The following is a 26,415-nucleotide window of genomic DNA, read 5'->3' on the forward strand; positions in this document are numbered from 1 at the left end:
TGTATTTTAGTCTGGTCGCCATCGCTACACGCCGGCTGATCGCGTGTGATCGCGATGGTTTGGCCGAACCTTTAGTTAAATTAAAATTTGGAAATCATTCGTTGGCGAAAAGCAAAGAAATGAAATAGGCGCTCAGCGTATTGTTTCTTATTTTCCTTTCTAGTAAAGTATTTCAAAAGATTTTTCACACTCTTCTCCAAGTCATTCGGTACTCTCTTTAGGTACTTATTTCGTGCATAGTTTTTATTCTCTATGATGCAGAGATTTAATTAGAAAAAGTTATTTATTGACGTCATAAAAATATAATATGAGGACCCCAATATTGCGTCACGGTTCTCTAATTTGGACTTTAACTGTATTGTAGCAGTAGATTTGTATAAAGTAGACTTTTTTTAAAGAATGCCTGAGCCTGAATGTTGATGTTACAATAACTATAGCAATTACTTCCATGTTTCTTGATAGTTGTCATCTTCCCGTTTCAAATGTAATGAATGAGCGAGTGCGAGGTTCCTGTGTCTATTCATTGTAGTAATCAATTATAATAGAAGACCGAAGTCCTTTGTAAAGGCCTAAAATTAAAACTTTTGATTCTAGATCTATGGGAAGTACCTACCCTATAGGTTTGTATGTCCTTGGGAAATGATAGAAAATAAGGCTCCAATGGCCGTATCCTTAGACTTAGAAGCGTGATGTTTTCAAAGCTTCAAGAGACTAATTTATACTTAAATATTTCATGTAAATTTTAACTTGACTAACTCCACATATTCCTTCGTCTTCTTCTTATTTTGTTTATGGCCAGTTCTGGAATATTTCGGCCCACAGAATGACCTCTTCTCCAATGAATTCCGAAAAAAAAACGTCGACATTTTGACAGACGGACATCAAGGTGTTCCGTTACGTTTAAACCGTTATGGTTTCCATTTTTCCCTTTTGACGTATGGAACCCTAAAAACTAAGTTAACTTCTAAATTGAATTTTTATTTGTGTTCATGAAATAGGCCTTTACAAAGTGCTCAGGTAATTTAAATAGGTGTTAATATTAAATCACATTTAATGGAAAGAAAACATGGAAGTCTTACAAATAGAGGAAAACATAGTCACAACAACAAATGTATGATGTGGATGGAATTGAGTAAACTAAGAAACGCCTAGAACATCTAAATAAATGTATGTATCTATTTACTTAACGTGCAACGAGTAGAGATATATTTTTATTGCATTTTATTACAGCTTTTATCGAATTATTTATAAAGCAAATAAGATTTATTGTGATTGTCTTCCCAAGCGCTTCCAAAATTTGGCATACACATAAATGTGTATATAAATTACATATACATTATTAAAACTGTCTATGTTATATTATATAAAATCTGTTACGGTTGTTGTTGTTCTGTAGGATATAAATGTGGGTAGTGTGGAGTGTTACATTGAAAATATATTTTCTTGAATTCATTTGTCAAATAAGAATAATATTGTAGTTTGCAAAACGCTCTCTTTCTCTTTAATAGTGGAACAAGTACTTCTGCGTATGATAAATAGACCCTTAAAACACTAATCGCCATCTAGTGGGGAGTAGTAGCAACAACAACTGTAGGGTTACCACAGATCATAGAAAGGGAATAGATATGAACTCGCGCGTAACTACAACGAGAACCAGTGTCCCCACATTTCCCCCACCACAGCTCCCACACACACATTCAACTGTGTAAAAACAAAGCGACTGAGAGTCTACGACAACATGTGCAACCGGCTTAAAAGTGCTGTGATTGGCCAGAAGGCATGCCTTATGGCCAATCAATGGCCGCGTGACGTGACGCACACATTGAAAAAAGCAATTAGGGAGAAGAAAGATAAAATGGAGTCGATAAGATATCGATACTTTAAATCCTGGGGGCAAAGGCTCGAAATTGGTTTCAAAAATGCTTATGTATGAAAACTTTTTATTATTATACGTTATTATTATGTTCTTTAACGATTTTTGGATAAAGGAGTCAGTTCCATTTTGTATGGACGAAAAACTCAGAAACACAGAATTGGGACTAAATGTAGTTACCTTATATTTCACATTTTACCCTAACCAAAGCTCAATGTCGTTATCAATGGAGTATAGAAGTTATAGACTGACAAAGTTTGTATGAAAGGTCATGGGTTAAGTAGGTACTTTTGATTTTTACCAGTATTTACAATATTGGTAATATGTTATTATTTACTTTAATAATAATAACAGGATCACTATAATTATTATTAACTACTATCGCGCATTAACTTTTTTATTATGGCGAAATTCGTACCGCCTATGTTTATCAAAAATAATGCCTATATTAGGCTTTCAACTAGCTCTTATAGTAATTACATAGTTGACAGTTACTAATTCCTTCTACTATAATTATTGTTTTTGTAAAAACTTAAAAATCGCAAGGAACTCATGATTTTTTCATTCAAAATTAGAAAATAGAAAATATTAATTTACTTCTATTTATCGATAATAGGAAACCGTATTAGAACACGAGCCCTGCACTATGTTACGACCGGCACATGCGGCCGTACTGTGTATTTTCACGCGTCAGTGGATATCGGAAGAAATGAAATACATTGCGCAGTAGTTAAGCATGACATAAAGTGGTTGCTAACTAAATCGTCAATGTACAACGTGTTTAAATTTTTATCACCACTAATTTCGATATCGCAGTAACTGTTACGGCACTGAATTCGTTCGTAAAAATTATTAGTTTTTTTTATTTATAAGCAAAATACCAATGTATTTGCAATACTTACATGTGGTAAATGACTCCATTGTTCCTGTAGTTCTTCGTTTCACTTGTGTTATTGCACGTAACGACGCATTATCCAACAATATCGGAGAACATTTCCTCAGTACGACTGAATCGCGACTAACCTGGCGTCGCGGGCGATGTTCGTTTCTGGGCATATCGCGGAGACACGCGCCACGCCCCCGTTTCACATCTATTCCCTTCTATGATCTGAGAGGGTTACACTTTAACGATATTATTTTATTTGACAAATGAAAGGTATTTACATATAGTGTAATTTTAATCTGACATTTCATTAAGTATTAATGAATGCGCTAATCCAAATAGGCCTAAGACTCGCTAGTCAAGTAGAAGCCAATAAAAAAGTTATATAAATATAATATTATATTATATTATTATTTAGTAACGCATTAGCTTTCAACTGCCATTAAATATATTTCAAGTAAGAAAAATTTGGTGTTAAAATTCTAAAGCCGTAATTATTGAGATTATATTCTTGCGCAAAGCAGTCATATTGTAATTTTTATTAGTCGTAATAGCAAGACAATGATGATCTTTTCAGAACTTATACGGGTATAATTTATATTTAACAAAATTATATAAAAATATAAAAAATTTAATACCTTGTACCTACTTTTCTTTGTAATCAAATTTTGTGATAAAAGAACCTAGATTTTGAGGTTTTCAAATGTTTCATGATTTTAATAGTTTAAGTATTATTCGCTTAAAGCTTGTATGTGAATGTCTAAAGAATATAAACGCATAGCGTTAAGTATATTATATTATTGTATGTACTTATATCTAGGTATAAATAAGAAGTGCCCAGTTTTCCAAAACTTGCATCAATAGCATTCTGATGATGATAGTTGATATAAATTCTCAGTTATGATAACACCTCTTTGTCCTCACTGCTACTCGTGAATGTTACTATCCCATAGTTATATTAAAGTTCAATAATTTATTTGCAAAAATAAAGAAATTAAAATATTCTTAGTAAATCTACAATTTATGAATTTTATATATCCGTTTAATACTTATACGATTTGTGTAAAAAATATAATCTTATGTATCTTCTCTTTAAAATTTTTTGGACAATATGTAAACATTGGATTATTGTAGGCACTTCACAAACGTAAGAATTAAGATTTTAGGTATATCAGTCGCATAATATATGACATATCTCCCGTTTTGCCAATTATATATTTTATAAAATATGTTAATGACGAGGTATTGATAAAAATGCTTTATTTATGTAATTATTTACAATTAAAAATATTTTATTTTTATATTAACGTTTGTTAAGTTAATGAACTTTTATTATATTATTTTAGTCTCATTAAATAGTAAGATATCATAACTGATTAAAATATTAGGCAAATATAGTGTATGTATGCAATAAGTAGGTAAGTAAATAAATTTTTCAATATTTTTAATTCTAAAAACTATACAGTTATTTATCTTTTTAAGAAATTTTTTTCCATACAAATAGTAAAAATGTTAAATGAGATTTCAAATATTTTATATTGCACTTTACGGCATTTAAAAACGCGCACCTTTTATGTTCTTTGAATTCGAGGCATATTGTGTTGAATTTACGTTTTACATATTCAACTTATTAAATATTTAATGTCTTCCATTAAGATAAGCTAAGTTGTAAATTAATGAAATGTGACAATGACAATAGCACAAGTAGATCTAGGATTAAATAAATGTCTAGGTATATAATCTATGTGTGTAAAAGTTATGAGTATAGTGAAATCTTTATTCTTCGAAGTTTTTTTGCATGTGAATGAGTATTAATTTGTTTTGTGGCGCCATCTATTGCTTGATAGAATAAATTAAATATTGTTTTTTGTGTAATTCGGGAACCAAATTCAAGCTATTAACTTTTCGAGGGTTATTAAATTTGTACAAAATTGATGCTCATTTATCTAAAATAAGTTGTAAGTCCTTTATATTTTTTATATCTGCTCAATGTTATTAGTTTGTGGTGAGTCGCGCCATCCATCGGCGAGTAGCGAATGTACTGGTAGTAAATGTGTATTATTTCAGAAAATATAATGAAACTGTCTGTCAAATTATTCAATAATAAATGTAAATATGTAGTGTGTGTTCGCTGTCCGTATGAATGTTAGGTATTTTGCAAAGTTCTACCATTGGTATTTTTACTATTTTTCGCTCTATTGGAGTTAGTCACGCTATGTAGCATTAGCACTTTAAGTACAAATAATTCGCAATCTTCAAAATATTTTTTTATTTTTATAAAATCAAATCAAGTTTTTAATTACTTTTTCAGATATTCATAGATTTTTAATCTAAATTATCGTTTGATGGATCTACTCATGGCAGAACTTTACAAAATTACAAATTTTAATTGAATATATTTTAATGTGGGATCCGTGGAAAACCCCTCACTCATTTATTATGCCATCAAGTGAGGTGGGTTAACATTTCGGTGTTGTAGGCGACGTACATAAGGAGAATCGAAAACTATGACCAATAGATATCACGAAAACTTTATTTCATGGTTTCTATTGGTTGTAAATAGGTTTCTAAAAAATTCGAAGGCTAGATTCAAGAGTAGTTTAAAATTCGTCTGAAAGACGATGTAATGTTATTGTAATTTAAGAATCGCAGTGCTTCCACTTCAAAATTAGATATAAATAATTATACTTAAGAAAATATATTTTCAATGTAAACAATGTAAGAAATGCGAGTCTTCCAAAAAGTCTTCCATTTATTTTCTGTCATAAAATTTTAAAATATATGTATGTCTATCTGTAATATAAATAGTATTTTAGCGTTTTGAAACTATAGTGTTTAGAAGCAATATACCTACCGTTCACTTTTTGATCCTCTTTAATGTGGAAAATGTATTAGCCAAAATTATCCTATTATGATTGTTGCTATATGTAAAAAACTGTATAACCAATAAATGGTATTGTTGTTAGTTCGCATTTGTTTGATTACTTGCTCATAAATAATTTTTAACACCCTTAAAAAAGATTTAATTATTGTTTTATGTACTCAACGCTAGATAGCGTAAAGTAGCGGACCGGCTACCAACCAATCAAATCTCTCTAGCTTGGCACTTGTTCCGTCATCTAGTGGCGAGTAGTGTCATTATATTCCCGGGATGAAAATATAGATGGCAGCACATTTCTGAGCAAAAGAGAACAGCTAATTTTAAATTCGGATATACGCCATTAGATGGCAGTGTTTGAGAATTATATTATGTACAGAACTCTAGCTAGGCACACGTTCCGCCATCTAGAGGTGAGTAGTGTCATTACGTTTCCTAAATGAAATTATAGATGGCAGCACATTTCTGAACAATAGAGGAGCTTATTGAATTCGGATATGCACCACTAATTTGTATTCTGTTGCTGTACCTAAATAAATAAATAAACTAGATGGCAGTGTATGACAAATATATTATTATGTCGTCAACGTCAAATAGTTCGTGACACTCAAAATGTCCAAAAAGTTGACAACACTTATTTTAATCGTAACGAAGCAGACGAAACTTTTCAGTTACTTTGGGTGTAACGAACCATTTGATGCTGACTGTACAAACAACCAAATCTCTAGCTAGCTAGGCACTTGTTCCGCCATCTAGTGGGAAGTAGTGTCATTAAGTTTCCGGAATGAAATTATAGATGGCAGCACATTACTGAGCAAAAGAGAAGAGCTAATTTTAAATTCAGATGTGCGTCACTAGATGGCAGTGTATGAAGAATAAACAATCAAATTTCTACCTAGGCCTAGGCACTTGTTCCGCCATCTAGTGGGGTGTAGTGTCATTACGTTCCCGGGATGAAATTATGGATGGCAGCAGGTTACTAAGCAAAAAAGAATTCAGCTGTGCACCACTAGATGGCACTGATGGTAGTATATGAGAGAACAAAACTAACAAAGAATTAAAATGAAAGTTGAAAGAAATTTTTTGGAATCTCCCGTGCACTATCATATCTGCAGGTAAAAAACTGAAAATGGGATTACAAATCAAAGAAAATTGTGTCGATTTTAATATTTTTATTGGAAACAAAATAATAATTATGCTATATATTGCACGTGACTCAAGTCGCTTGATTTGCACCTTTGAGCAATACCACTTACACTTACAATATCTTGTCCTGTCCCTGGACAGTTTTAGTCAAAAACCTTACCTATGCGTTTACACTTTTATTTATATATTGCCACTAGAATCCAAACCTTCCTCACTTATCTTAAGGATGAAACCACATGTGCCTTATAGAGGGTTGACTCTGAAAACTACAATCCAGATTTTAGAACGCTGCCATTTAAACCACAGATAATATACATCTACGGTCAGTAAAAATGAAAGTTTATCAATTTATGACATAAAAATTGTAGTTTGTAAGCGTAAACGGATTGGTTGGGTTCCTAAACAACCAGGGCACTATACGCATTCACTGAGCGACACTTTAAAATAGTACAAAGATCCTTTTTACTGGAGGTTTTTTGGAGTAAGAGCCAAAATTTTAGTGACAGTTTATTTCATGTTACTTCAAATGAAGATTGTAAAATGATTTAAAGATACTACTGGTATTAAAATCACTGGTTTGAAACTTACACATGACTTTTTTATTATAATTTTGGTGAAAATTCAACTGTCACTAACTGTCAGACTAGTGTCGATCAGCGAGCGCTTACACGTTACATGCAACGTTCATTTGAGATATGCACGACGTTAAAACTATGTAGACATCGATTATTGCAGTTAGGAAAATATTTCACGATTTGTACAATGCGATTTTATTTCAAACTCTGTTGTTTAGTTGGTAAAGTCGAGTTTTGATTGCGAGCAAGGGTTGGAAAAAATATCTGCATCTTTGACATTTTTGACAGCGATTAATAGTCAAGTCAGTACAAATAGCATGCTGTCTTTTACAAACACACAGAAAATGAAAAGGATAGGGATATTTTTAAGCGCCTAACTCCATTATCAGTTTATAAATACCAAAAATAAAAAACATTATACCATTCATAAAAAACGCCACTAAATCCTGGCTTGAGATCTCACTTGTCATGTTTTGCTCGTGTATTTTGGTGTAAAATACACAGTCTGTCATACTCACTAAATACGTGACGTAATTTATAAATGGTATAAAATAAGTAACACTTAAAAATACCAGCTATCCTTTTCTAAACCATACATAGTGATAAAGATAGTTGCTAGATATTCCACAGCTGCCTGTTGGCCTCTCGGTCGATCCCTACAAGTAAGAAAAGGAGGAGAAATACTCATTAGTGAGGTTCCCCGCTCGCAATCAAGCCCCGACTTTACAAGTTTTTTTGTCGCATGCAAATAACTCACAATAAAATGGCAGTTAAATCTAAAATATGGAAAATACGAGATTCTTTGAGGTATTGCGTCTGTCATCGAGCAGACGGGCGTTTATCAGCTTTAAAAACGCTCGTCTGCGTCACAACGCGATTTTTCTTGCAAGTCTCATAAGGGATAGTTTCTACTACAAATTAAGTTTTCAAGTTATTCTTAATGGATACATTTACTTATGTTTATCACTAAATGAGAAATATTTATCAGATCTTTCTAGAAGAACTTAGGAAACTGTTGATAATGACACATTGTAGATTGATACAAGTTCTTGACTATTTTTGAGTCAGATATTACTACAGAACTGTCTGAAGAAAGATGTTAAAATAAAATTTATTACAGTAATAAAACTGCCAAACAAGCTTCCGAAAGAGCGAATTTCTTCATAGTAAATCTAGTTTTATCACATAAATAAATTTCATTTACAAAAATCATCTTCACAAGATATATCGGCTACAAAATCGAAATGCCATAAGTGTTATTTGGGTAAAAAAGTCATTATTATATAAAATTTTTAGTTCTGGCAACAAAATATTGCTTCTGAATGGACAGCAACTCATTTATATACTACCAATTAGGTGGTTTTGATTTTTACAAAAATAACACTTAATAATTCCGGTCTTTACTTCACGATGTATAAAACTTCAGCCAAAATCCAGTTGAAACAATTCCGCTTATAAAACAAACAAGAAAAACATACAAAAACCATACATTCCGACTCACTTCCATAGCTACTTGAAACTATGACGAAATCAAATCTATGGTCCCTTCACCTCGCGGGATACTACGAAATTAACGAGTGTATCGCGTCGTGACAGTGACATTACTTTTGGCAAGAGCATGCTTTTGGGAGAAATGCAATTGGACACTTATTGCAGGAGCTGAGCAAGTTCAAAGTTTGACATGGTTTTCAAAGGTTTTTATAAAGGCTCCTTCTGGTGTAGTCAGGCAGAAATTGATTTTATTTACTCAGTCATAAGGTCATAGACTCCTGAGGTGGTATCACTGGTAATTAAGAGGTACGTCTGTCAATCTTAACGAAATGTAGATTTTCTTGAAGTGTGCCTGATGATACTTATTTAAAAAAAATGTCTAACTTGGTAGAGAGTCTAGTGTTGCCATAACCTATGCCAAAACAGGCACCATGCATTTAAAAAGTTGTTAAGGAGAATAAGACAAGCAAGTACTTTTAAAGATGAAAAACTACCAAAGAAAAACTTGTCATATGATTTTAAGATGAAAACTACTCTTAGGTGTCACATAGAGGTCGTGGCTAAATTATTTCATAGAGCATGCTTAAAATGCCACTGTCAAATGCAGACGCGAGGCACCGAGCGAAACGTGAACCAAAAGGTCGCCGCACTCACCAACATGATTCGCACAACAAAATGCAATATAATCAAAAACTTTAATATAAACTAGTAAAGACCTAAAGGCTGCGTTACACTGGGTCGGGCGAACGAACGAACGGCGAACGATCGTACACACATTAGCATTTCATAACTATCAGGTGTAAACAGTAATATTGTTTTTGAGGACAACAGTTCGAACGTGTTTGGCGGACGACCCAATGTAACAAAATGGCCGACCTTTTAACTATAGTTCAGATATAAAGACAAGTAAAGGGTGGTGTATATTAATAAAGATTTTAGACTGCCCTGTCGAATTTCTTCTTTTTTTTTAATGGCAATCAAACCTCTGAGGTTGAGGCCAATGTCATATGAAAATTGATATAGGTAACACGAAAAATAGAACATCGGTGCTTTATTGTTTTTATTTTTATTGATTCTGTGTATGATGTATGTATTCCCGTTAGCAGGTTTCAAGACGCCATTTTCAATTGGTTTTTATTTCAAAATGGCGTCACTAGTTGTGTCAGTGCATACTTCTCATTTTATTTTAAAAATAGTTGCCATTTAATAGTTCAAAAGGTCGGCCAAATAATGATAATATAATAGAGCCTTTCTCTAGACCTCTAAAATAAAGAGGTAAAAATGGCGCCGAATATAATATTCATAGTTTTTAGAAATCTATGGCCGACTGTCCAGATTTAATATAACTTTTAAATTAGAAACAAATATAAGAAAGTGACTAGGAAAATATACAATTGTACCACTCTTTGAAATTAAATTTGTTTATTTTGCGCAAAAAACAAACAAAACCTACATTTTCGACAATTCAGATATGGGAAAAGGTGTATTTCTCTCTTCTTCCACTAAGAAAGAAAAGATAGACAAAATAATGAAATCTGGTGGTGTGCCAAAACCGCTTAGGTAATTTTAAACTTCATCAGGCAAGGCAAGTTTAATCGTTCATCGATTTTCGACCATAATAAAAGGACAAAAAAGTTCAAAATATACGGTTGTCAGTATTTCACCACAGAATGATAATTTTTGCCAAATAAATTTTGAATTTAATCTCTCCGAAATACAGTTCGAAATTGATTGAGATTATTTTTTGTCGGTTGTGCCAGCGACATACTTTACAAAGAGAGTTAAAAGTTAGTTTTATTTTAACAGTTCTGACAGTGGACAGCCAGCCTAAAGTCAAATAACTGGTCGACACAAGGCAGCTCCAAATCTACATTTCTAACACGAGATTCGTATATATTCATCTCTTTCAGACATACTAAACACTCCCATCGTTCCTTTTCACTCTTTGATCATCACTTCAAAAAAATCGGGGCGATTTTTAAACAAAAAATTTTTTTTTACATTTTCTTTTGTAAATCTACATTTTTATACAAAATAGTACGCAGTTTTAACTGGCTTTAAATAAAATGCCCCCATTTAAAATATACATATTTAAAGCAACGCATTAAAAATAGTTTATTTCTTAACCACGAAGAAAATATCGAAATAAAACTACTTTGCAACAAAAATTACCTTTGTTTTAAAACAGATGACTATTTTTTTATTTCACTAGTGAATGCTATTGTTTTAAAAAAAGTTTCTTTACCTTATCGCTTTTGAAAATATTAAAAAATATGATCTTAGAAGGTAATATTAATATGGAATATTGATAGTAACGTATGTCTGTATAATTTCATTTTTAACACACGTCCAAAATTTGCGATTTAATAATACTTCAGTAACATTTTTAATGTTCTATACTCCTTTTTTGCAAAAAAAAATCTCATGATCAAAGGTACAGCCCTTCCAAATATACATACATACATATTTGATACAATAACATAAACGCAACATTCGCCATCTCTCTCACACCGCACCTCTCATTCACACGCACAACCGCGTTTTTTTTTTCATTAATATATAACTAGTTACAGTGCGTCAATTTGTCTGTCATGTATATCTTATTTTTTTTATTTACTTCACATAGATGTTTATTTTAATGAAGAAGTCCGTATACGAAAAAAGATCGTCAACGTAGTCCAAAGAATTACTTAGTAATTTTATGAAACATCTGGAAATGGGCGAAGTACTAGGACTTTACAGTGGACTGCGTTCAACTGCCTGCTTGATGGACGGACGATCCGTTAATTTTTTGCTTATGTTAAGAGTCACCACAACTGAAGAAGAAGAATCTCGAATTGTTGGGCTATCGTCGCCTTAAAATTCCATGACAATGATCAAAGTGTAGTCAAAAAGTATACATGACAGACAAACCGACAGCACACGTTTAGTATACCTAACGTCCCCGACTATACTATAATACTATAGCGTTGAGAAGGCCGCCGAGCGGCGAGGCGACCTGGCTCCGACTCCAGTGTTTGCTTGTATAAACTAGTATTATACATAAGACTAGATAAAGTGAAGGTAGTGAGATATTTAAATTAACGTTCAGATAAATTGTCAAAATAACGATTTTAGTTCAAATTTTGAGACGTTCAAAATTAAAAAAAAAGTACAAGGACATTGCCCAAAATTGAAGTGCAAAATGAAAAACCAATTTCCGTGTTCTATTGTTGAACGAATAGGCAGATTTGACGTCCATGATATTTTTCTGTTATTTGTGTACGAAAATTGATAAAAAAAAGTTATTTAATTCCCAAGACAGCAAACACTGAAGCTGAAGCCAAAAAGACATCACAGTCAAAACAGTATTGGCTCGTACAGATGCGGCCAAAAAGCGGTCAATTGATGCTTTGGTTTTCACAGATATGACATTTTTTTCGTAAATTTTTCTGACAAAATTCAGTCATTCTCCTTTTTGGCATTTAAAGGGTTAAAAAAGCTGCCTCTAATTGTCTTATGAAGGCTTTACTTCACACCGTCATAGTATTAGTTGTTATTATAAATTGAAATGTCTAAATCAGATTTTACTGTTAAGTAATAACAGGTTTTTTCCTTTCGATTGGGATTACTTGAGAGATTTTTGACAAAAAATTGAGATTTATATTTGTATGGTTTTTTGAATGCAAAAACCGAGACCGCACCTGCACAGTAACCACAGACTACAACACCGACCGACAACCCATCTGCCTATCACCCAGATCCGAGCACTCCTTTTGGTCATATAAATTTCATTTAATTACTTCATTTAGAAAAAACACACGGACTTAGTAACAAATCAGAAGACACTTTTTCGATTTTCATTTTTTTTTTGTTTAGTAAAATATATGAATTCATTTATACAAAAAATTACATATATTTTATATTTTTTTTATCATTTCATTTGAAAACAAGTAGTCTTAAATAATATAAAAATTAAAGCTTGATAAATTAAATATCAAATATAACTAAACAGATGATATTTTAGATATCGATTTTTTTAAAGATTCATATAATTACTATAATATTATACATTTATCTACGTTATTTCTGATATTTTCGGCGACTTTTCAATGTGCATTTAGCTCAAGACTAACCTACAACACATAGATTGCTTCAAAATAAGGCACGAAATGAAAAAACAACGAAATTCATAATAAAAAAGTTATGTGACATTTTAACTTGTCAAAATATAGACTGACAGCTGTCAAAGTGACAGAGAAGAGCCAATTACAGAATATGGAACTCAAAATGGCTACAGTAAAGAACAGAGACGTTAAAAAGATGGCTGCATTCAAAAACACCATTTTCACCTATACTAAAAATAACGTTTTTGAAGACAGTAAGAAATGTTGCGTAAGTACTTACACGATCTTCATCTTACATTACTTTTGGCTACATACTGTATATTGGAATATCACTACACTACTTTAAATTCTTCACAAACGATAGATTTATTATAATATACCTAAAACTATTTCGTTTGGCAACCAAAATAGTTTTCAGTTACGTCGAACGGGAACCAACGAATAAGTGGTCGAAACCTGTATAGTAATAGTATAAGTAAGTATACATAATAATTATATGTGAATCTGTCCGTGTGTTACCGTTGTTGCGTCGGTGCCTGTAGAGATAGCTCGCCCGTCTTCAGATCGAGTTTAACGCCACCTGGAAAGAAAAATAAATTATTTTTATTGCTCTTTCACAAAAAAATGAGGAATAATAAGTTACAACAATTAACTGTACACGCTGTATGCTATGTGTACAAGTAGTGTACTCTGTATACACGCCGGCGTAAGCGCTGTATACACGCGGCATACACTTTGTATACGCGTGGCGTAGTCTGTAGGTATTCAAGCAGCGTAAACCCTGTAGACACGCGGCATTCACTTTGTTGTACAGTACCCGGCAATAAATATTGCACATCGAACTTTGGAAAGAGAATCGGTTAATTTCGGCTCGTAGAGCGTTATCTCTGTCGCACACTACCTATACGATTGACAAAACGTCATTGACAAAACATTATTCAATGAAAATATTGTCCGAACTCTTAGACTCTCTTCGACAAATACTTTAACACATTGTAAACCACTTTTCTTTCACGACTATCAAAAGTTTTTAGCAATTTAATTCACAAAATCAATTACACACATTTAAAATAAAGTTTGTTTACACTTTGACAAAACGTCATTGTCAGTCATTGTTCAAGTGCGACAGTGATAGCGCTCTACGAGCCGAAATTAGCCGATTGTCTCTTTCTTAAGGTCGATGTGCAATATTTATCGCCGGGTATTGTATATACGTGGCGTACATTCCGTATACACTCGGGGTAAACCCTATTTACTCGTGTCGTACACTTTGTATACACGTGACGTACTCTTTGCAAATATGACCTATTCTTTACAAATAAATGTCTTTGTCTTTTTCTTTGTATACACGTGACATACTATGTATACAAGGGGCGTAAACCCTGTAGACACGCGGCGGCGGCAGCTTTCGTCCCGGTGACGCGCGGAGTGTACTATATTCGAGCGAGGTCAGTGGGCGTACTCGCCGCACAGTCTGCACTATCTCCTGTTGATAGCGCCAGCTGCGGTCGCTCCGGCTGGCAGGGAGGGTGCTCAGTACGGCAGCAGCGTCTGCGCCGGGTCCTCGAGCCCGCTGCTGTCGCTCCGGCTGGCAGGGAGGGTGCTCAGTACGGCAGCAGCGTCTGCGCCGGGCCCTCGGACCGGCTGCGGTCGCTCCGGCTGGCAGGGAGGGTGCTCAGTACGGCAGCAGCGTCTGCGCCGGGCCCTCAGCGCCCGCTGGGGTCGCTCCGGCTGGCAGGGAGGGTATTCAGTACGGCAGCAGCGTCTGCGCCGGGTCCTCGAGCCCGCTGCGGTCGCTCCTGCTGGCAGGGCGGGTGGTGTACTCACAGCACTTGGTGCGGCTGGAGCGCGGCGAGGTGCGCGGGCGAGGGCGGCACGGCGGGCGGCGCGGGCGGCAGCAGCGTCTGCGCCGGGCCCTCGAGCCCGCTGCGGTCGCTCCTGCTGGCAGGGCGGGTGGTGTACTCACAGCACTTGGTGCGGCTGGAGCGCGGCGAGGTGCGCGGGCGAGGGCGGCACGGCGGGCGGCGCGGGCGGCAGCAGCGTCTGCGCCGGGTCCTCGAGCCCGCTGCGGTCGCTCCTGCTGGCAGGGCGGGTGGTGTACTCACAGCACTTGGTGCGGCTGGAGCGCGGCGAGGTGCGCGGGCGAGGGCGGCACGGCGGGCGGCGCGGGCGGCAGCAGCGTCTGCGCCGGGTCCTCGAGCCCGCTGCGGTCGCTCCTGCTGGCAGGGCGGGTGGTGTACTCACAGCACTTGGTGCGGCTGGAGCGCGGCGAGGTGCGCGGGCGAGGGCGGCACGGCGGGCGGCGCGGGCGGCAGCAGCGTCTGCGCCAGGCCCTCGAAGCGGCCGCCGGCTTCGAAACCGTTCTGCAAGGAAGAATGATGATAATTATATCAAACGCTATGATTATGTCGTCGAGGTAAAACTATCATTGCATAATCGACGAATACAAGGACTAAGAACGGCAAACCCGTCAGATAATGTACCATGTGATGCATTTATTATTCTTCTACCCGTTAACCCGAGACCCAAAAACAATCGAGAGGCCAAAAAGTTTAGTACAATACGAGACAGAATTATGATGATTATATCGTACTAGCTTTCCGCCCGCGGCTTCGCCCGCGTGGAATTTTGTCTGTCACAGAAAAACTTTATCGCGCGCGTCCCTGTTTCAAAAACCGGGATAAAAACTATCCTATGTTCTTTCCCGGGACTCAAACTATCTCTATGCCAAATTTAATCAAAATCGGTTGCGAGGTTTAAGCGGGAAAGCGTAACAGACAGACAGACAGACAGAGTTACTTTCGCATTTATAATATTATAGTTGGGATAATATGTCAACATTTACAGAACACGGCATTTTCTGGCTGACAATAGTAACTGAGTTTCTGGCTGACAATAGTAACTGAGTTTCTGGCTGACAATAGTGACTCGAGTTTCTGGCTGACAATAGTGACTGAGTTTCTGGCTGACAATAGTAACTGAGTTTCTGGCTGACAATAGTGACTCGAGTTTCTGGCTGACAATAGTGACTCGAGTTTCTGGCTGACAATAGTGACTGAGTTTCTGACTGACAATAGTAACTGAGTTTCTGGCTGACAATATTGACAAATTCTTGCGCTGCTTCTTCTCAGCACTGGCCCATTTATTGTCTCGAAGCAGTGGTAGGGTTAATACTGGGATGTGTAAAAGTGCTTTTTAAAAGCCTACTTGCAAAAACAAAATTAGTTTTATGAGTTTTTTATGAGCACAACAAAGAACATGATAAAATAGTCAACATATACTCACAGGGATCATGATAGTGGGTCGCAGAGGCTGGATGGAAGGCTGCACGGCAGCGGCTGTAGGGTAGTACGGGTAGTACTGCACCGGGTAGCCGATGTAGCCCGGATAGCCCGCCGCCGCCGCGTACATCGCCGCTGCCGGGCTATACATCTGTGGAAATGTTTAATATTAACATGGGTTCTTAGCTAAGAGGTGCACTGCTGGAGAAAGGACTTAACTGGTATAGAGAAAAATATTTTTCATTAGTTTTGTACCTTTGTTGTCTCAATAAGGTTCAAAATATGGTGGCAACAATTCTGCCACTACCAGGTAAAGGTTTAAGACCTTTACCAGCTCATCGGTCCACTGAGACTTTAACAGCTTCCTGATCTATTTATTAAGCCGTGTGGTGACGGCAGAGTAGAATACATTTGTCACCAACCACTACTCTTCCCGCGGGTGTCGTAAGAGGCAACTTAGGGACTACACATCAAACAGAGAACGGGCAGCAGCGCTCTCTGATAATCATCAAATCTTTTAAACTGCGATCTCCAACCCGCCTGCCAAGCGTGGGGATTATGGCAAAACCCTCCACTATACACCATGAGCCTCCTCCACGGCTCATGGTCCAGCAGTGCACTGTAAAGGGCTGTTAATGATGATGATCTATTTATTAACCAAGTTCTTTGGTGGATTCAATTTTTCTCTACTGCATTATATTTCTGATGTAGCTGAGCGATCATGAAAATATTCGTCATGCATGAACGTTATACCTACAGGTATAGTTGTACATCATTGGCGACCGCCTCGCCATACACTCGGCTGAATACACACCAAGATACTCTTGATATAGAAACCTTAGGAGCGAGCCATCAAATTACATGCCGCGATGCAGTTTCAAACATTCATGAAAAGCTTAAGAGTATACCGATTGGGGAACACGTCACATTTTACTTAAATCAGGTCTGCGCCAATGATATTATACCATACAGAGACTTGCTCAACATTGTAGGGTGGTTTTTGGATGGCTTTGCCATTCCCCTGAGAAGTGGCTGAGCGCTGGGACCAAGTGGTGGTGCCAGATGGAACCCTGTCCGCATCTGAGTGAATCTTGAGCGCTGGGTCCACACGTCACACTGTAGATATATGTGGAAGCCAGGGGGAAGGAGAAAATACACTTATTGACAGCTGCTGGCTAAGCACCGGGATGGCCTGGCAGTGCCGCAAGTCATGCCAGCCACCTCTATGAAGGGAGACAGGGGCCAGTCACGTGGCACAGAGCCAGGCCTGCCAGGGAGACTAGGACTCACCGGCAGCTGCTGAGTATCTTTATCGCTGGGTCCACACGTCACACCGTAGACTTCTGTGTGGGGCAGTTGGAGGGGGGAGGGATACACAATCACCAGCAGCCGCTGGATAAGCGGCAAGCTGGCCTAATGGTGCCGTAGTGACGTCGGCCACCTCTGTGTGAGAGAGGGGAGGAATATATGCCACTGGGAACCGCACGGAGCTCCGGTCCAATCATCGTCGCTGCTGAGAGGTGTCTAGAGCGCTGGGATGTGCTGGTGATGCTAAAAGTCACGCCAGCTCCCTCTGTGGGGGGTTTGAGGAGGGGGGAGGGATATACACTCACCGGCAGCTGCTGGCTGAGCTTGGGATGGCCTGGTGGTGCTGCAGCTGGTCGTCGTACATGCCGCCCGCCTCACGGAGCCCGGCCTGCGGTGGAGACGGGGACTCACCGGCAGCTGCTGAGTATCTTAAGCGCTGGGTCCACACGTCACTCCGTAGACCTCTGTCTACGGAGTGACGTGTGACGACGTCTGGGGCTGGGACAAGTTATACACTTACCGGCAGCTGCTGGCTGAGCGCCGGGATGGCCTGGTGGTGCTGCAGCTGGTCGTAGGGTGGCGGCGCGTACATTCCGCCGGCTCCCGCGCCCGCGCCGCCGAAGGTCACGCCGTACGGAGACCCGCCTGCCACTGCGGGGGGATGGCGTTACATAAAGCCTTGTCCACTTGAGCATGGCCAAATGAGCTGCTCATTTGCCTCAGCATGCTCAAGTGGAGACAAGGTTTAAGGGTTTGCAATAGCACTTGCTTACGGTCCATTACATAAAGGCTTTGACGCCATCGTGTCCGTTTAAAAACACTATTACCCCTACAGATTTTTTTTAAAGTTGCCAAGTCCCAATCCCAACTAATCCCAACTAATATTATAAATGCGAAAGTAACTCTGTCTGTCTGTTACGCTTTCCCGCTTAAACCTCGCAACCGATTTTGATGAAATTTGGCATAGAGATAGTTTGAGTCCCGGGAAAGAACATAGGATAGTTTTTATCCCGGTTTTTGAAACAGGGACGCGCGCGATAAAGTTTTTTTGTAACAGACAAAATTCCACGCGGGCGAAGCCGCGGGCGGAAAGCTAGTTTATCATACAAATCAAATGCGAAAGTAACTCTGTCTGTCTGTCTGTCTGTTACGCTTTCCCGCTTAAACCTCGCAACCGATTTTGATGAAATTTGGCAGAGATAGTTTGAATCCCGGGAAAGAACATAGGATAGTTTTTATCCCGGTTTTTGAAACAGGGACGCGCGCGATAAAGTTTTTCTGTGACAGACAAAATTCCACGCGGGCGAAGCCGCGGGCGGAAAGCTAGTTTATCATATAAATCAAAATTGGATAAGTGTTTTAGGTTAGGCGTGAACAAGAAAAGAATACCTAGTACCCCTAGAGGTTAACCGGTGTTAACACCGGAAATAACAATTCGTATTATTAACCGTCAGACAGAAGTCCTATTTTATACACCTTTTGACAAAGCAACATTCGCAAGTTTTAATTGCGTAACCACTTCGCTAGGTTTTTGTACGCAACTGCTACTCTCCATGACGCGATCGCTAAATTAAATCTGTCACCATCATAAATGTTAGTTTGTCTAACGAGCTGCATAATGCACTCTCACTCGAACGCCTACAGACGATAGTGACCCTAACCGAGCGTCGGAACCGGTCGCGACTGCCTTGACCCCGCCCGCGCAGTGCGTCGCGGATCAGTTACGAGATTTTCACGTGCCGACATATCCGCTGTTTTTAGGCTTTTGTCGCATCTGAACATGCCTTTGTCTTTCATTATAATGTACTAGCTTTTGCCCACGGCTTAGCCCTCGTGAATTTCGGTTTGTCAAACTAGTTTTTCGTGCGTGTATCTCCCCAAAAACACCTGCCTTGTAATCACCAAATGCATGATAGTTTTCATTATCATCAAACATGATGAATAACTTCCCAAAAACAAATTCTTTCACCCATTTTTAATTTCAAATTGTTTCTTTTTAGTTTTGCTACAAAAAGTACCTAATGTCCTTTTTCAAGGTCTTGTTCTCGATAACAAACTACGAACACATACATTCATTACACAAAAACAAATTAACAAGTCGCAGGAAATAATTTTGTCGGGCTGTAAGGCTGCGTTTCCACCAGAGATGTGCGAGGATGCGTAGCGAGAGCGAGGGATGTGTTTGTAAACAACCAATAGAATCGCTATTAAATATAGCGATTCTATTGGTTGTTTACCACTCTCTAATCTCTCTTATCAAGTTCAAACTTGGTTAGGACATGATTTGGAACCCCAGATATGGGGTTGGGCAATGCGAAACGATTTTCTGGAGCTTGGACAATTTTACCAACTGCTCTAGAAGATTTGCTAAATACAATTTGATGCGGTGACCGCGCGCCCTCCGCCCTCTATCTCGAAAACGGTTCACCGTATAAAAAAAAATTATAAACAAAATTTGTAGAGAATTTTGTATTCTACAATATTGATAATAAATACAAATAGCAAAAAACCCATAGGAAATGAGATATTTATAAAAAAAGCGCAAAAAACCGATTTTTGTGACCTTTGACCTTGAAATTTAATAGTTGCTTACACCCTACCATATGTAGGTTTTGAGACAACTTTTAGGGTGTCAATATACAAGTATTTACAGACTTACAGCTGGGTATCTCGAATTCCGAGGTGAACTTACTATAATGACTGGACAATAAATCAGTATGAACATATTATAAAGTAGCAGATAACAAATTAGAAGTTGACCAAACTATCAGTAATATCCGACAAAAAGTGTGTCTTCGGGGAGTCTTATAATTTATGAACTTACCTCCATACTGAGGCGCAGCCTGGTGTGGTGGCGCCGGCAGGAATGGCCCCTGTGGCGGCTGGGGTTGGGGGTAGGCGCCGAGCGGCGGTGTGACTGCAACAACTCGACCCGTGAGCGACAGAAGTGCAGCGATCTCCGCCGCGCGACCACCGCACGTCCGACACCGCCGAGCGTCGAGGCGAGACTGAGCGTTTGACGCGGAGTTATTTGGATACGGACCGGAAGTCAAATTAAATACTTCCGAATTTATTTTTGGAACTATTTAGGAAGAAAGCACTCTACTTACGTAACTAATAATAATATCAAATTCTATCTACCTCTGAATTAAAATTACAATTGACTATATCTAAAAGAATTTCGTAGCTTCGTCGGTTAATACAACACTAATATTAAATTAATAAGAGAATCGCTCAGTCTCGAAAAATACTTCTCGACACTCAGCACTGGTATCAAAAATCGTTCGTACTTGATCCAAAAATGTCAGACGGACGATGTACAGCCGCGGCAATTCCGCAACCCAAGCCCGAGCATTCACGCTTGACGCAGCGGTTCGACTGTTCCAGACCATGTCACCGATATTTTTAGTTAAATTTTTTTGCAAAAAAAATACCAATCATCAAACACGGCAACGTAATTTAGAACAGTCTGAGCGCGAATGAAATCACAACAATTTTTAGAAAAAACTTTTTTTTGATTAAAAAAATGATTCATTAACGCTTTTTTCACTGACGTCAGTGTTAACGACAAGCGATGCCCATACAACGCGTTACATTTGCCACTAGCATGAGATTCCCCCAAAAAGTAACGAAAAAAAAAACTTTTTGAAAAAATCTCAACAGTGAAGTGACTCACGTTCGGTAAAAAAAAGAAAAATAATCAAAAAATATTTTTTTCTTTTCTCTTTTTCCTCCCGAAGCGATTTTACAATGATTTGGTAGGTTAAATCAACGTCTCAACACATGTGTGTCCTACCAAACGTTATTTACAATGCATTCCTCAATGGTCACACTAACTAGACGCTGACCATATGAAAAAGATAAAACTTTTCCATATAATCAGCTAATTTATATTAAGTGCAGTGTACTGAGAAAGTGTGACCATTTTGATTTCTGAATATAATTTTTTGATGTAAAAAAATCTTAATTAACAAAACAGTCATCACACGAAGGACCTTTGTAAAAAAGACATTTATTATTTTATTTATTATTATAGTAACGACTATGAATTTTGGCAAAGTTCTTTTTTAGCACATTAATATTAATTTAATAATTTAAGTTCTGCCAAAAAAAATTTTGTAGCGTTCCAAATTTCAAAGTCATGAACGGGCTCCATGAAAGGCGTCCAATAAAAACATGGATACATCTTGTGAACATTCCTTGAAAAAGAAAACATTATATAAATCTATTCAAGTAACTAACTAGCACTGTACCAAGATTTTCGATAACAATTTACTCGAAGACATTTTCATATCATTTTGCTGTTTCCAAGCGTTTATGCACGAAGCGGAAAAAAACAAAACTATGATGAGTGCGTGGAAGGACATAGAAACATGCAAATTGAACAACACAACAAAAATAAACCGCATGCCTTAAACTCAACTTAACTACACTACACTACATAACAAACAAAACAGTATCTAAGCGAGAAACCATGGTCATGCTCGACAACAGAAACAAAATCAGCTGCTACGAACAGCAAAACTTTTATGAAAACAATATCCACGTTAGAATCACAAAAATCCTGGTAACAACCCCTCTTCCAACACAGTAATGATGGCTAATAAGTAATCCACTACCAAAAAGACGCCACAATTATGATTATTATCAAATGGCATTCTTTTCAATATGGTCGACATAAATATCTAAGCTTATTCTTTTAATGGCAGAAGCGCGGATTTGTTAACATATTATTTTAAAATACAAAAACAAATCCGGAAAATTACGCATTTTATCAGATATTATCGGTTGGGTGACCAAAAATCAGGAACCCTGTAAAATAATCTGGACCAAAAAAATCCAAAAAGAATGACATAAAAATTGTAATGTGTGAGGTGGACCCTAGAAAAAGGTGTTAAATTTGTCTTTGTGGGTATCATGTACCATAGACTCAAGTCCGGACCATTCAACTGACATACTTCCCTGTCCTTCATTAAGCTGATTGCATGCATTGTCTATGACTATCAGTAAATGGTCATAGACTTTCAGACCGAAAATTATGATATGATTATCTTCTTTTGAACTTAGAGACAGCCCTTTAAGGTACATCATAATAGTAGACAAAAATGTATGTCATTTAGCAATTTTTTAATAAACTCATAATTTCAGTCTGAAACCTTATTCTAATCACACACGCACTAACATTTGGTGTCATTCCTGTTAACATTTTAACAATCCGCATTGACCAACCTTTTTAATAAATTATTAAAAGTAAAAATAAAATTATCAAACTAAAAAGGGTGGTCAAAATTGTATCTGCATACTATTAAATATTTTAATAATATACAAATAGTTTATGTTAATCTTACATTTAAACAGTGTAATTAAACATATAAATTGCAAATTGGCACTAATTTAATTAACCATTTGGCATTCTGTGTAATTTTTAATTTAGTAGTGCCAATTTCACCATCACCATACTTATGAATAAAATGTCCACAAAAACTGATTAAAAAATCAATTTTTGAGAACAATGAAATCAAACCAATATTTTTTTCGACCATTTTATCAAAAACTATTGATTTGTTTCCATTGGTTAGTATAAAACACACAATCTTATAGTTAAGAGGTTCAACTTTTTACAAAAAAAAAAGCAATAGAAAAAGAAAGGTAAATTAAATTCATTAACTTCTTATCTTTGTTGTATTAATATGCATATTTTTTTTTAGATTGCTTTGAAAAAGTTGAACCTAAGCACAAAATTATGAACTATTTCTATTTTGTGCTTCAAAAAACCTTAGATATCATCAAAAATACTTAAGATTTTTTTTTTCAAATGAAAAGATGTCAGCCTTATTTCTCTACTTAAAAAAATGGCTAGATAAATTGACATATTTTCATTTACTAAATTAGTTCTAAAATGTTAGCTTACACTAAGTATGAAAAACAAAAAAACTCAAAACAAAATACGACCCTCTCAGTTAAGGGATTTTGATAATGAGGCAAGAATATGATTGAGAATGATACTAATTTATTTGATATTTTTGCGTCAATATCAAATTAGGTGCAATGAAATTGCTAGCAGAACAAAAATGACCGTACCCACACGAAACACGTATTTTAATTTGGTTTAATAGTCACTGGTCATTGTTGTCTCATAAAATTAAGTGTTAAAAGAAAAAAACAGTTAAAAAAATAAGCTGTGAACTTAAATTTTGAAAAAAGAAAACGTAGCCTTCAAAAAACATCAAGTTTAATTTTTTTTTGAGTCCTGTTTATTTTTAATTCATTTTTAAGATATGCAGTGTGCTCGTTTTAAACTGGTTCAACTTATCATTATCATATTTCTATAGGTTAAAACACAGTTATATTTTTTACTTTTTTAACAATAAACAGAACTCAGATGCTTAAAACAACTTATTTTTTTAATTAAGGTGTTAGCTAATTTCACCGATAAGTTTCTATGGTTATATTATTATATCCAAAAAGACTTTGTTACACTATACAAATAACTTCAAGCAAAAAACATCTACTGTACAGCCAACCATTTAGCTTCAATGACAATACAGTCCTATTGGATATATTTTTTTATGACGTTTTATTTTAATAGAAAAAAAAAATCAAAATAAATTATCTCCATTTAACATACAAACTTATCGGTTTTACGAAAAGTATACTGAAAGTCTGACTGTTACTTTTTGAAATTATATTAGGTTTGTTACTGTTCCATTTTGATGAACAGTAAAATGTGCCAGTTTTTTAATAAACTACACAAAAAATTTTATTATTGTAATTTGTAAAATGAACCTTAAAACATGTAAGTGTAATAAGTGTAAAAAAGATTAAAGTGATTTGACAATAAATAGTAAGAGTTGGTGAATGTGAAGTAAGTGACATGACAAAATTTGGGACGTAAATCGATAAAAAATAGCAGTCAGACCTCCACTTACGGGGTTACAATTGAATTAATAACACATACGATCGTCCACTCGCCGATACGCACATATCATATTGTCTCTCTTTAACTATGTTCTCAAAAAGAAAAAAATAAAGAAAGAAAAAGTTCTATATGATAATCATTACATGAACTGTACTAGTTGTCGTCCCAGACTCTGGAGGCCGCTCGGCACCTGTCGAAAGGGCAGCAGCTAGGGGGAGGATTACGGGAGCCATATTATCATCAAGTCTCAACTCATCGTGGATCGTCATCGGCCAACTCCGGGCAATGTCACATATGACAAAGATACTCAGTTTTAGTCGTTGTATCTTCATCATGTGTGTTTTAATTAGATTTAGAGATTATGTTTTAGCATGTATATTGGATCTTCACAGTTTGCGACACCTTTATTTGTGACCGTGTCGGTGATATTGCACTAAAGAGGAGTGATTTAAGATCGGATTGTCAATTTTAAGCCAATCCTCTTGTAGAATTCTGAACGAGTGTAAATATTTTTCTTGTCTACTTGCATTTTAATCGTAAAGATTATAATTTTGTAATATACAATAAAAAAAATAGTCTTACAGTAAAGCAACATGTTCGTGAAATAAGTTTCATTACTATGTTAATTGCCTTCGATTTACAACTCGTCAGAATAATTTTATTTATTGACTAACCAAGCAAAGTTTCATGAATAATATTTGACATTTGTAACATCACCAAGGCTGTTTTGGAAATACAATTATTTTGTATAATTTGTCTAAAATTTAATGAACTATGTAAACAGAACTGAGTTTAGAACTTAATTTGATTTCGGTAGTTTCTATAGTATTTGTTGTGGAAATCCTTGGGGGCAGTCTTTGTCTAACAGTGGACATTTTTCAGATGTAAAGGAACGTTATTTTCAAAACCTCTCAAGATAAAGACAGTGGGAGAATATTTAGCAACTTGCTTTAGGTATATTATTTAATTTAGTGGCTTATTGTCAAGATATACCTACTTTGAATGCATCATTCAGTTTTGAATGGAACTATTCTTATAAGAATGAGCCCAAGAGAAATATTGATTTTAGATCATTTGAGAAGGAAACCTAAATTATCCACAAGATACATTAATGTACATAATTTTAGATTTAGAGACAAACAATGGTCTCTATCTCAATAGGTAATGTAAATCAAGTGGGTAGTTAACACAGGATATGCAAATCAATCAATTCTTCGCAGGTGTCAAGACGTGACCTATTTCCCACTGTAGCACATCCTTCATTATTGACCTACATCTCTGTGGAAGGGCCCAAAAGAATATTTTAAGACTCCCCAACAAATATTGAGACTATTTTTAACATTTGGTCATGTCATATTTAGGTGGATAATAGATTGTAACAAGTCAAGGTATGGTAGTAATTTTATCCGTGACAAAGCTCGTAAATAGAAGTTAGATTAATTCAGGGCAGTCGAGGATTCGTGAAGAATTAAACTAAATATAGACATGCAGATTCAGCTCCTCTTGGGCCATTGAATCATGTCGATCACCCTCCATTTTGTATTCACGTACGATTATCGATCTACCTTTCTTCCACCAATTTGTCGACATTCCTACATCAAATTGTATGTATTTCGACCCCAATTTGCAAGAAAAAGAAGTAATTTACAGTTTTATCGGATTTAAACTACCCAAAATAAGGAAAACCAAGCCTTATGTGACGTTACATGTGTCAAATTGAATAGTAAGAAAGAACAAAGAAATTAATAAAATAGAAGCGCATAAATACCTTTTTTGTCTGCCATTTAATAAACTACGGTTTAATTATTAGTTAAAACGTTTGCACTAATGGTCTCGATGCGTATTTTACAAAGAAATCGCTTTGGATATGCAACGCAGTCGCAGAAGAAACAACGCACCACACCACAACGATTCTTGCAATCATACTAGTGTTGGGGGCACGATGACCGACGAGC

General features: G+C 36.5%; 1 protein-coding gene and 1 long non-coding RNA gene across 2 annotated transcripts; both read right to left on the reverse strand.

The window, feature by feature from the left end:
• Positions 1-6,786: 6,786 nt before the first annotated feature.
• Positions 6,787-14,858, reverse strand: LOC135084875 (uncharacterized). Its single transcript, XR_010259960.1, has 2 exons — positions 14,780-14,858; positions 6,787-13,532 (listed from the first exon to the last, which is right to left on the reverse strand). It is a non-coding gene; the product is annotated as an uncharacterized LOC135084875 (long non-coding RNA).
• A 56-nt stretch (positions 14,859-14,914) lies between these two features.
• LOC135084820 (uncharacterized) lies at positions 14,915-26,356 on the reverse strand. Its single transcript, XM_063979561.1, has 6 exons — positions 26,229-26,356; positions 20,366-20,458; positions 18,062-18,192; positions 16,238-16,384; positions 15,197-15,315; positions 14,915-15,029 (listed from the first exon to the last, which is right to left on the reverse strand). Exons 1-6 carry the CDS (start codon positions 26,242-26,244, stop codon positions 14,915-14,917), a joined length of 621 nt encoding a protein of 206 aa, XP_063835631.1. The 5' UTR covers positions 26,245-26,356.
• Positions 26,357-26,415: the final 59 nt, after the last annotated feature.

Source organism: Ostrinia nubilalis, chromosome 27 (genome assembly GCF_963855985.1).
Source record: "Ostrinia nubilalis chromosome 27, ilOstNubi1.1, whole genome shotgun sequence".
Taxonomy (NCBI): Eukaryota; Metazoa; Arthropoda; class Insecta; order Lepidoptera; family Crambidae; genus Ostrinia; species Ostrinia nubilalis.